At 44.8% G+C, this 13,051-nt stretch overlaps 1 protein-coding gene across 2 annotated transcripts in view; it reads left to right on the top strand.

The window, feature by feature from the left end:
- dip2ba (disco-interacting protein 2 homolog Ba) overlaps positions 1 to 12,808 on the top strand; it is an 82,612-nt gene extending 69,804 nt beyond the window's left edge. For both annotated transcript variants that reach the window (XM_014135744.3, XM_014135743.3), the window contains 8 exons: positions 5,042 to 5,210; positions 5,498 to 5,668; positions 5,968 to 6,029; positions 6,197 to 6,254; positions 6,464 to 6,538; positions 6,753 to 6,927; positions 7,166 to 7,289; positions 9,398 to 12,808. In XM_014135744.3, the coding sequence (XP_013991219.1) occupies positions 5,042 to 5,210; positions 5,498 to 5,668; positions 5,968 to 6,029; positions 6,197 to 6,254; positions 6,464 to 6,538; positions 6,753 to 6,927; positions 7,166 to 7,289; positions 9,398 to 9,650 (1,087 nt within the window). In that variant the 3' untranslated portion in view covers positions 9,651 to 12,808. The remainder of the gene's footprint in view (positions 1 to 5,041; positions 5,211 to 5,497; positions 5,669 to 5,967; positions 6,030 to 6,196; positions 6,255 to 6,463; positions 6,539 to 6,752; positions 6,928 to 7,165; positions 7,290 to 9,397) is intronic.
- Positions 12,809 to 13,051: the final 243 nt, after the last annotated feature.

Raw genomic sequence — 13,051 nt, 5'->3', positions numbered from 1 at the left:
CCTTGCTCGCACACACTTTTTCAGTTCTGCCCACAAATTTTCTATAGGATTGAGGTCAGGGCTTTGTGATGGCCACTCCAATACCTTGACTTTGTTGTCCTTAAGCCATTTTGCCACAACTTTGGAAGTATGCTTGGGGTCATTGTCCATTTGGAAGACCCATTTACGACCAAGCTTTAACTTCCTGACTGATGTCTTGAGATGTTGCTTCAATATATCCACATAATTTTCCTTCTCATGATGCCATCTATTTTGTGAAGTGCACCAGTCCCTCCTGCAGCAAAGCACCCCCACAACATGAGGCTGCCACCCCCCGTGCTTCACGGTTGGGATGGTGTTCTTCGGCTTGCAAGACTCTCTCTTTTTCCTCCAAACATAACGATGGTCATTATGGCCAAACAGTTATATTTTTCTTTCATCAGACCAGAGGACATTTCTCCAAAAAGTACAATCTTTGTCACCATGTGCAGTTGCAAACCGTAGTCTGGCTTTTTTATTGGCGATTTTGGAGCAGTGGCTTCTTCCTTGCTGAGCGGCCTTTCAGGTTATGTCGACATAGGACTTGTTTTACTGTGGATATAGATACTTTTGAACCTGTTTCTTCCAGCATCTTCACAAGGTCCTTTGCTGCTGTTCTGGGATTGATTTGCACTTTTCGCACCGAAGTACTTACATCTCTGGGAGACAGAACGCGTCTCCTTCCTGAGCGGTATGACGGCTGCGTGGTCCCATGGTGTTTATACTTGCGTACTATTGTTTGTACAGATGAACGTGGTACCTTCAAGAGTTTGGAAATTGCTCCCAAGGATGAACCAGACATGTGGAGGTCTACAATTATTTTTCTTAGGTCTTGGCTGATTTCTTTTGATTTTCCCATGATGTCAAGCAAAGAGGCACTGAGTTTGAAGTTAGGCCTTGACATACCTCCACAGGTACCTCCAATTTGTAAGTCGCTCTGGATAAGAGCGTCTGCTAAATGACTTAAATGTAAATGTAAATGTAGGTACACCTCCAATTGACTCAAATGATGTCAATTAGCCTATCAGAAGCTTCTAAAGCCATGACATCATTTTCTGGAATTTGCCAAGTTGTTTAAAGGCACAGTCAACTTAGTGTATGTAAACTTCTGACCCACTGGAATTGTGATATAGTGAATAATAAGTGAAATAATCTGTCTGTAAACAATTGTTGGAAAAATTACTTGTCATGCACAAAGTAGATGTCCTAACCGACTTGCCAAAACTATAGTTTGTTAACAATACATTTGTGTAGTGGTTGAAAAACGAGTTTTAATGACTCCAAAGGACACCAATCAGAAGAAGAGACTTGCTTGGGCCAAGAAACATAAGCAATGGACATTAGACCGGTAGAAATCTGTCCTTTGGTCTGATGAGTCCAAATTTTAGATTTTTGGTTCAACCGCCGTGTCTTTGTGAAACAAAGAGTAGATGAACGGATGATCTCTGCATGTGTATTTCCCACCGTGAAGCATGGAGCAGGAGGTGTGATGGTGTGGGGGTGCTTTACTGGTGACACTGTCTGTGATGTATTTAGAATTCAAGGCACACTTAACCTGCATGGCTACCACAGCATTCTGCAGCGATACGCCATCCCATCTGGTTTGGGCTTAGTGGGACTATCATTTGTTTTTCAACACAACAATGACCCAACAGACCCCCAGGCTGTGTAAGAGCTATTTGACCAAGAAGGAGAGTGCTGCATCAGATGACCTCAACCCAATTGAGATGGTTTGGGATGTGTTGGACCGCAGAGTGAAGGAAAAGCAGCCAACAAGTGCTCAGCATATGTGGGAACTCTTTCAAGACTGTTGGAAAAGCATCCCAGGTGAAGCTTGTTGAGAGAATGCCAAGAGTGTGCAAAGCTGTCATCAATGCAAAGGGTGGCTAATTTGAAGAATCTCAAATATAATTTTTTTTACATTTACATTTTATCAAATTTAGCAGACGCTTTTATCCAGAGCGACTTACAGTAGTGAGTGCATACATTTCATTTCGTGCATTTTTTTTTGTACTGGCCCCTTGTGATTTGTTTAACACTTTTTTGGTTACTACATGATTCCATATGTGTTATTTCATTGTTTTGATGTCTTCACTATTATTCTACAATGTAGAAAATAGTAAAAATAACAAAACCTTTGGCTGGTTGTGTGTGTGTGTGTGATATACACTGCTCAAAAAAATTAAAGGGAACACAAAAATAACACATCCTAGATCTGAATGAATGAAATAATCTTATTAAATACTTTTTTCTTTACATAGTTGAATGTGCTGACAACAAAATCACACAAAAATAATCAATGGAAATCCAATTTATCAACCCATGGAGGTTTGGATTTGGAGTCACACTCAAAATTAAAGTGGAAAACCACACTACAGGCTGATCCAACTTTGATGTAATGTTCTTAAAACAAGTCAAAATGAGGCTCAGTAGTGTGTGTGGCCTCCACGTGCCTGTATGACCTCCCTACAACGCCTGGGCATGCTCCTGATGAGGTGGCGGATGGTCTCCTGAGGGATCTCCTCCCAGACCTGGACTAAAGCATCCGCCAACTCCTGGAAAGTCTGTGGTGCAACGTGGCTTTGGTGGATGGAACGAGACATGATGTCCCAGATGTGCTCAATTGGATTCAGGTCTGGGGAACGGGCGGGCCAGTCCATAGCATCAATGCCTTCCTCTTGCAGGAACTGCTGACACACTCCAGCCACATGAGGTCTAGCATTGTCTTGCATTAGGAGGAACCCAGGGCCAACCGCACCAGCATATGGTCTCACAAGGGGTCTGAGGATCTCATCTCGGTACCTAATGGCAGTCAGGCTACCTCTGGCGAGCACATGGAGGGCTGTGCGGCCCCCCAAAGAAATGCCACCCCACACCATGACTGACCCACCGCCAAACCGGTCATGCTGGAGGATGTTGCAGGCAGCAGAACGTTCTCCACGGCATCTCCAGACTCTGTCACGTCTGTCACGTGCTCAGTGTGAACCTGCTTTCATCTGTGAAGAGCACAGGGCGCCAGTGGCGAATTTGCCAATCTTGGTGTTCTCTGGCAAATGCCAAACATCCTGCACGGTGTTGGGCTGTAAGCACAACCCCCACCTGTGGACGTTGGGCCCTCATACCACCCTCATGGAGTCTGTTTCTGACCGTTTGAGCAGACACATGCACATTTGTGGCCTGCTGGAGGTCATTTTGCAGGGCTCTGGCAGTGCTCCTCCTGCTCCTCCTTGCACAAAGGCGGAGGTAGCGGTCCTGCTGCTGGGTTGTTGCCCTCCTACGGCCTCCTCCACGTCTCCTGATGTACTGGCCTGTCTCCTGGTAGCGCCTCCATGGTCTGGACACTACGCTGACAGACACAGCAAACCTTCTTGCCACAGCTCGCATTGATGTGCCATCCTGGATGAGCTGCACTACCTGAGCCACTTGTGTGGGTTGTAGACTCCGCCTCATGCTACCACTAGAGTGAAAGCACCGCCAGCATTCAAAAGTGACCAAAACATCAGCCAGGAAGCATAGGAACTGAGAAGTGGTCTGTGGTCCCCACCTGCAGAACCACTCCTTTATTGGGGGTGTCTTGCTAATTGCCTATAATTTCCACCTGTTGTCTATTCCATTTGCACAACAGCATGTGACATTTATTGTCAATCAGTGTTGCTTCCTAAGTGGACAGTTTGATTTCACAGAAGTGTGATTGACTTGGAGTTACATTGTGTTGTTTAAGTGTTCCCTTTATTTTTTTGAGCAGTGTATATATGTTATATAGATATATATAAAAACAATGTTTTATTATTATTTAATGGGTGGATCAGCTTTAATATTGCAGATAGATTGTGGCGTCTATCAATGTAATTGTCTGCATCATTTCTGATCCCCCATATATTTTTGGGTAAATATATATTTTTTCCTTATTATTTTTCAGTAACCCCATCCTCCCTCCCCTAATTGGAGTAAACTAATGGACAACAATACTTAGGCTTCTACTTCCGGCTTATACATACTTAATACATTTTACGGACACAGTATATTTCACATTAGTTATATTGTTTCTTTGTTATTTTTAGTCCCACCCTTCAGCTCCCCTCAACCCCTCCCATCTATCTTCTATTTGCCACATATTTTTAACTGTGCTGTTTCAATAAAGTTCTGAACCTATATACATTTTCCCAACACAGTATATTTTACATGAGTTATCTTGTTGTTTTTAGCCCCGCCCATCAGCTCCACTCAACCCCTCCCATCTATCTCTGAACACCGTCCAGTTTTGATTTCTATTTGCCATATATTTTTCAACTGTGCTGGGATGTTTCATAAAGGTTCTGAACCTTTCTGTTCTCATAGTTTCTACAGACTGTAAATTAAACATGAAATGTTTTGCTAAGAGTTATTATATTATTGATCGATTGACTATGACTTTTCAAATCACCCAGCAGTGCTATTTGCATAGTTAGCTCCAAGTAAGTGTTGTCATTCTTCAGCCGTTCCTGAACCTGCGACCAAAAACAAGCTACATATGGACAGTACCAAAACAAGTGATCTAATGATTCTGTCTCTTCGCAGCAAGATCTGCAGAGCTGGGATGGTTGTATCCCCCATATATATATTCTATTGGTTGCAAGAATTTGGTATGATCATTTAAATAGAAAACTCTCAAGTTTTGAATCTGGCGTTGTTGTGCCATGGAATCAGTACATTGGAAATCTCTTCCCAGCTATTTGCAACCTGTATGGCACAGCTGTCAATTTTTTGGTCCTTAAATGAAATATAGTTCAAATAGTATTGGTTTTCTTGAAAATACTTGATCTGTGCTTGATTGAGCTTGTCTGGCTGGCTCAACGTAACCAATGGAATCGGGCAAACCCCGCCCATTCAGCTCTTCAGACAAGCTCAATCAAACGATCCAAGTACTTGAAAGACCAGCTGCTTCCATCCCAGTGAGTGTGTATGTAAGGTTGGGCATTGTAATAGCAAGATGATACATTTCAGTATATATTCTAATTAAATACTCTACCGTTGGTGTGTCTAGTGTCTACTCAGGTCACCAGTCCATCCTGATCCCTCCTATGGAGTTGGAGCTGTCCTTGCCTCTGTGGCTGAGCACCCTGAGCCAGTACAAGATCAGAGACACCTTCTGTTCCTACTCTGTCATGGAGCTCTGCACCAAGGGCCTGGGAACGCAGACTGACGCACTCAAGGTGAGGGACACACACACTTACCCTTTTCACACTACTGAGCTGAGCCGAGCCAAGTTGAGCTGTACTGATGATGGCCTGGTTGCAAATCCACCATAGTTGCTGAAACCGTGCTGGGAAGGACAATATGACAAATCAAACCATCTGAGCCAGAATATTACAGTTTGGGTCATGAAAGGATACTTCTTAACCACCGCATGGCATCAGTGGCTGAATGTGTGTTTTGTCTGTTTCCAACCTGTGTGTATTTCTGTATTGCGATGTCACCTGTATGTGTTTTATATTTCCAGGCGCGGGGTGTGAACCTGTCGTGTGTGAGGAGCTGTGTGGTGATAGCAGAGGAGCGTCCCCGGCTGACCCTGACCCAGTCCTTCTCCAAGCTGTTTAAAGACCTGGGTCTCTCCCCCCGCGCGGTCAGCACAGCCTTCGGATCCAGGGTCAACCTAGCCATCTGCCTACAGGTGGGCCCCAGCACACACTCTTTCTCTCTCTCTGGCTCTCCCCATGTATGATGTCTAACCCTCTCCCTCTCATGTGCTCTCTATCTCCATGTACCTCCTCTTTCTTTCATTTTCTCTCTTTCTCTCCCTCCCTCCCTCTCTCTTTCTTTCTTTGAACTTCACCCCTGTCTCACACAACCACTCATTAGACTAAATATACAACCCCACAGCTACTAATTTACTGCGTCATTAGGTCTATTTACAGGGGTTAACCTCAGGTAAACATACAGCTTAAAATCCTCTCTCTGTTTCTGTGTTAGGGAACTGCTGGACCAGACCCCTCCACCGTCTATGTAGACATGAAGTCCCTCCGCCATGACAGGTAAGACGAGGCATAGCTGTCATTTACTAGAGCTCAGATGTTTTATGTGGCCTACACTGCCGAGCCAGAGACCATAGTAGAATGCAATTTACTAGTGTTGTGTTTCACTTTGTGTCGGAGACATAGTTAGTCTCATTCCCTGTCTGTCTTGTCCGTGTCTGTTCCAGGGTGAGGTTGGTGGAGCGAGGTGCCCCCCAGAGTCTTTCCCTCATGGAGTCAGGCACTGTAAGTATCCCCGGGGTTTCTGACAGTATGTGGCTGTGTCACTGTTGATCAGGGTAGCTAAGTGGTCAGGTTACACATGCTGTCCTGTCATCATGTTCAGTCATCGAGCTACTGTACTGAAGAACCAGTGGACTTGTTCAAAAACATTGTTGAGATTGATGAAACTGTGGGGTTGTCTGTTAACCTTAACCCAAACCTCTTGTCTCCAGATTCTTCCAGGGGTGAGGGTGATCATCGTGAACCCAGAGACCAGGGGACCGCTGGGGGATTCCCATCTTGGAGAGGTGAGTTGGCAGACAGGCACTAGAGTTGAAGGCATGGCAGCATTGAGGAATGGCTGAAAATGGTGTTATTGCACAGAGGATTCCACCCAGTTTCTTGTCCTTTTTTAAACGAATCCACTATCCGTTCAAATCCCATCCCCCATTTCCTTGCCTTTCACTTTGCTTTCTTTTTTCTACCTCCTTTGCATATTTCCCTCTCCCTCTCTCTGTTTAGATCTGGGTTCAGAGTCCCCACAGTTCCAGTGGCTACTACACCATCTATGGAGAGGAGAGCTTGCAGGCGGACCACTTCAACACACGGCTGAGCTTCGGGGAGCCCCACACCCTGTGGGCCAGGACGGGATACCTGGGCTTTGTCAAGAGGACCGAGCTACTGGGGTCCACCGGAGGTTAAGGACCCTTCTAATGTAACCATCCTAGCATTGAGCATGTTATGGACTCTCCCAAGTCAGATATCTTTCTTGGGATTGTGGCGATTCTCACCCTGGGCGTCAGTTTGCTACACTAAACCAATCTGAGAAGTTCCACTTAGTCATGCAAGGCGTGTTTAGTCAGTTGATTGATCATTCAGTTATGAAGGATTATAGCGCTTTCCAACCAGAACCATCTTTTTCCCCCCCTTCTTAGATCGGCATGACGCCCTGTTTGTGGTGGGCCAGTTGGATGAGACGTTGGAGCTCAGGGGGCTTCGCTACCACCCCATCGACATCGAGACCTCTGTGTCCCGGGCACACCGCAGCATCGCTGAGAGGTACGATACACACCGGTCTGTTCTGTTGTCTGCTCAGACACACACACGGTAAATGCACGCTGACCGGTGTTGTCACACACAGTACCTACATGCTTCACGGAGTGTGTATACTGTGTATATACACACCGCAGAATCACTGAGATGTAAGATGGGTGCATGCATACATGCACAGCGTGCAGCACTATGATATAGACACATGTATAGCTGCTGTCTCTGAGTGGCACCAATAGCACACACAGTTTCAATGAATGGGCTGAATGTGATTGTGGTGACTGTTTGTGGCTGCCTCTGGTCTGAGTACGAGTCACACCGATTGGATTATGCACACAGATGAAAGTTAGGATCCCGAAGCTGTAACTCGCACTGTTTTGAAGCTGACTGTTGTAGCTGATGTGTGACTGTTGTGGTCGCCGTCTCTCTTGTCTCCCAGAGCTGTGTTTGACAGTGACATATATTTTTGCTATAAACCCACAATACCATGCTCTAAGCCAGTGGTTCTCAAAGTGGGCGTCTCAACCCCCCTCAAGGAGGATTTGGGGGGGTCGCGAGTGTGAATACATATTTTTCATACATACACTACCGTTCAGAAGTTTGGGGTCACTTAGAAATGTCCTTGTGTTTGAAAAAAAAGAATATTTTTGTTGATTTAAAATAACATCAAATTGATCAGAAATACAGTATAGACATAGTTAATGTTGTAAATGACTATTGTAGCTGGAAACGGTTGATTTTTAATGGAATATCTACATAGGCGTACAGAGGCCCGTTATCAGCAACCATCACTCCTGTGTTCCAATGGCACGTTGTGTTAGCTAATCCAAGTTTATCATTTTAAAAGGCTAAATGATCATTGGAAAACCCTTTTTGCAATTGTTAGCATAGCTGAAAACTGTTGTTCTGATTAAAGAAGCAATAAAACTGGCCGCCTTGAGACCCACTGGCTCCAGGTCATCTTTAAGTCTTTGCTAGGTAAAGCTCCGCCTTATCTCAGCTCACTAGTCACCATAACACTCACCCGTAGCACGCGCTCCAGCAGGTTTATCTCACTGTCATCCCAAAGCCAACACCTCCTTCGGCAGCCTTTCCTTCCAGTTCTCTGCTGCCAATGACTGGAACGAATTGCAAAAATCGCTGAAGCTGAAGACTTATATCTCCCTCACTAACTTTAAACATCAGCTATCTGAGCAGATAACCGATCTCTGCAGCTGTACATAGTCCATCTGTAAGTAGCCCACCCAATCTACCTACCTCATCCCCATATTGTTTTTATTTACTTTGCTGCTCTTTTGCACACCAGTATCACTACTTACACACCATCATCTGCTCATCATCATCTGCTCATCTATCACTCCAGTGTTAATCTGCTAAATTGTAATTACTTCGCTACTATGGCCTATTTATTGCCTTACCTCCTCACACCATTTGCACACACTGTATGTCAACTTTTTTTTTTTCTCCTATTGTGTTATTGACTGTACGCTTGTTTATTCCATGTGTAACTCTGTGTTGTTGTTTGTGTTGCACTGCTTTGCTTTATCTTGTCCAGGTCGCAGTTGTAAATGAGAACTTGTTCTCAACTAGTCTACCTGGTTAAATAAAGGTGTAATAAATACAAATAAAATAGAAATTTGTGAGGAATAAAAGGGCTCCCCAGTTGTCAACGAGTATCTGCAGGCAGGCGGCCGTCCAAAGTGATAGCACACGGTGCAGACGGAACCTGCTTTCCTTCCAAACCTGCAACCTCCGCTATGTACAGATAGCCTGTATAATTCTGGTTCCTCTGGACTCCAGAGAAGGGACATGATATCCCTAGTTGATATTGGCTGCTAACATGAATGACTTTCAGCTAAAAATGCAGGTATAAAACGCAGTTTATTTCTGTATCTTGCGTTTTGAAAATGCATCGCAATTTATGGCTGTAATGACAGGCTACATTTCCGCAGCGATTGAGCGTGGGGTGTCGCAAGCTTTGAACTACTGCAGGTCGTGGGTCAAAAGGTGTGAGAACCACTGCTCTAACCCACTGAGCCATTGGAACCACAGTTGAAAGTTAAACTTGAATAATGACTGACTATTTGTGCATGTCTGTCTCTCTGTCTGTCTCTCAGTGCTGTGTTCACATGGACCAACCTCCTGGTTGTAGTGGCTGAGCTGGCCGGGTCGGAGCAGGAGGCCCTGGACTTGGTGCCTCTGGTGACCAACGTAGTTCTGGAGGAGCACCACCTGATCGTGGGGGTGGTGGTCGTCGTGGACCCGGGCGTCATCCCCATCAACTCCCGGGGAGAGAAGCAGAGGATGCACCTCCGGGACTCGTTCCTGGCCGACCAGCTGGACCCCATCTACGTGGCCTATAACATGTGAGATGTGAGGAGGAGGGCCAGACAGGAGGGCCAGACACACTGGGGTGAAGGCTGACTATGGGGGTCCACTAGAGTAAAGGCTGGCTATGGGGGTCCACTGGAGTAAAGGCTGACTATGGGGGTCCACTGGCGTGAAGGCTGGCTATGGGGGTCCACTGGCGTGAAGGCTGGCTATGGGGGTCCACTGGCGTGAAGGCTGACTATGGGGGTCCACTGGAGTAAAGGCTGGCTATGGGGGTCCACTGGAGTGAAGGCTGGCTATGGGGGTCCACTAGAGTGAAGGCTGGCTATGGGGGTCCACTAGAGTGAAGGCTGGCTATGGGAGTCCACTGGGGGGGAGGCGAGGGTGTGTAGAGGCTCTAAGAATGAGTTGATGGACAGAGAGAGAGGCGGGGGTGTGGGATGGACTGCTCCTCCTGAGAACGGACCTCTCACATTCACAGCGTGGCAGAACAGGAGTGGCGATGGTGAATGGGCTTGGACTTAGTTTAGCCACCCTGTTACACTGTCTTCTGCCTAAGTGCGTGCTCTCTCTCTCTCTCTTGGCCAGAGTCTACTCTACTATGTTTATTGAGGTTTTGGGTGGGAGTGAAGCTACAGCATGTCCGTCTGCATGGGGTTGAGCTGCTTCTTACTGGTGCTTATCCAACCACTCCTCACCTCTCTCTGACAGAGGAGGAATAGGATTGGTTACTTCTCTTTGATTGACATTTAGGTCCACCTATCAAGGAGACGTTTGCCAATACCCTCATCCACTCTCTCTCCCCTCTTCTCTCCCGACTACTCCGATCAATGATTTTATCCCCAGAAATAATGATTTTTGTGCATCTTGTTTTGTAGAGGGAGACAAAAACTGTAGAGATTTGTTTATCGTCTCAATCCATTCCATGGTTTGTTTTTAGTTCAGCCTGTACCTTGCGCTCTCCTTTCACCTGAGGGGTCCACAGTCCGTCATGTTTGTCAGGATGGGACCGTGGAGCCAATGAGACGAGCTGGAAGCTTCCCGCCATGCACTTTAACCTTTCCTTGTCCTTCCATAATCTGTCCTGTCTCTCTTAGCCTGGTCTCAGATCTGTTTATGCCGTTTTGCCAACTCCTCATGTGACAATGACCGTAGGAGTTGGAAAGACAGTGCAAAAGGATCTGAGACCAGGCTCGGTGTATGTCCCAAATGGCACCCTATTCCCTATATAGTGCATATATGTCTCCTGGGTAGTCGATGTGAAACTGACTTCCTCTAACCACCATTTTTCATGATACAATTCAGATCAACAACTATTCAAACAATACAATACTGCCAGCAAGTACAGCTCACTTCAGGCAAACAAATGCCTGCACCTCTATTGCTGCACTTACTTTCAGAGCTGCGATCGATCGGTCATCGTACGTTTCTGTCCCCGCACATCTCTAGGTTTGTTTTAACGGCTCACTGCTATGTTACGAGCTTTCAGACTTGCTGGAAGAAATCCCTTTTAAAACCCACTTTGAATTGGTATGGAACGAAAAAGGATGTGCAACAAACATATCAGCAGCAAACTGAACCAACAAAACGGACAAGCTGTTTATTTCTGGACAATATTCGAAGTCCTTGGATGTATGAGCGGGAATGACAGTGATCTCATCGATCGTGTAAAGAAAAGGAACTCCTGTTTAACTGTAACGCTATTCACCGGGCTTACGGTTATATGTCTGCGCAGCCACAAGACAAGGTAAACTGGTGTAGATATTTACCTTTAAACGTGTGTATTCACTATAGTGCACCATACAGTAATGAATTGTAAATAATCATTATTTAAATGGCAAGCAAACACAATACTTGTAATATGGAACAATTGACTTCTGATAAACTGATTATCTTATTGGCTGATATCACGGAGGCTCCTATACTGAGTCACTATATCTTAGCTTGAATAAGTATCAGTCAGTCGACTGCTAGCCTCTGTCACGGGCTTTCAACAAGCGAAGCCTGGCGTCCAACAAGCGAAGCCTGGCGTCCAACAAGCGAAGCCTGGCGTCCAACAAGCGAAGCCTGGCGTCCAACAAGCGAAGCCTGGCGTCCAACAAGCGAAGCCTGGCGTCCAACAAGCGAAGCCTGGCGTCCAACAAGTGAAGCCTGGCGTCCAAGGCTAGTCAATTGCTAAGCTTGTTTCTTTGTTCTGTACTGTCCATTGAGCCACAAAGGGCATCTTCAACTCTGACTAACTTCACGAGGCTACATCGGGGTTATCAGGAGACTGCTGCCCTGTGCCTTTCTATTGTGTTAACATGAAACGTAACATCTTCAGAAATCAATGACTTGGTGTATTACCAAAACAGTTTGCAGTGGGTATAAGATGAGAACAAATTCTTGCCTTATAAAACCTGTGGAACTTTTAACATTTTAGTTTTTATTTGTCAAAGGCTTTCATTTTATTGCTGTGCTTGTGATGAATAGAAAAGGGATTGCGGAGGGTAAGGTTGAGATGTTGACTGTATAGCATAGTGTATATTTTAGAGGTCAAAAACTGTATAACTGGTGTTACTGTGTACATTGACATGATGAACTTATTCTTTATGTTGATAAAACTTGACTGATCTTTCATACTTGACAGCCAATTTATGCATTACTGACATAAAAATAGGCTAAGTAACAAATTGCAAAATTCAAAAAAGTATCTTATGGTTTGGCAGGTGGTAACAATTTGCACTTTCCCATTTCATTTGTGTGTGTGTGTGTGTGTGTGTGTGTGTGTGTGTGTGTGTGTGTGTGTGTGTGTGTGTGTGTGTGTGTGGTTTAAATGGTGACATTGTTTGTCTTTTCTTGTGCAAAAAGTTTCATTGCCCTTTTTAATTAAATGATTGGCTTTTTTTTGTCAAATTCACTGTACTACAATTTATATCGGTTGATCAACCACATTTTTTTTTTATCCAAATGAGACATTATTGATTTAAATGTAATTCTAATGGTTTTAGAATTTAAGATTTTATGTTCTCTTTCTCATGAACTCTTCTTTCAACGATCCTACATTAACAGCACAACTCTGTTGCAAAACTAAAGCCTTGTTTGATTTGGAAGTAGTTTAGACTACTTGAATGACAGACAAACATTGTAATTTATAAGTCCATCTCTTGAGTGAAGTTGAAATTGAATGGTTCATAAATAAATGTATTGAACTTGGACTATTCCGTGGTATTTGGATTTTTTTGCAAGTTGCTACTGTATAATTACACCTTCGCATGTTTTAAACATCTTACCTTACAGTGGTGTGACCATAGAACTAGAATGAGTTTACTAGTCAAATTGCCACGGTGAGAAGTTCCAAGCCCATTCTACTCATTTTATTTCTATGGGTGGGACAACATGTTGCCCTGCCATGTATTCAACACACATTGGTGCTATCCAAAACTGGAAACGGTGAATAG

The sequence above is a fragment of the Salmo salar genome, chromosome 13, assembly GCF_965601325.2.
Source record: "Salmo salar chromosome 13, fSalSal1, whole genome shotgun sequence".
Lineage (NCBI taxonomy): Eukaryota > Metazoa > Chordata > Actinopteri > Salmoniformes > Salmonidae > Salmo > Salmo salar.
Note: the sequence above shows the minus strand (reverse complement) of the source record. Positions and strands in the feature narration are given on the sequence as shown.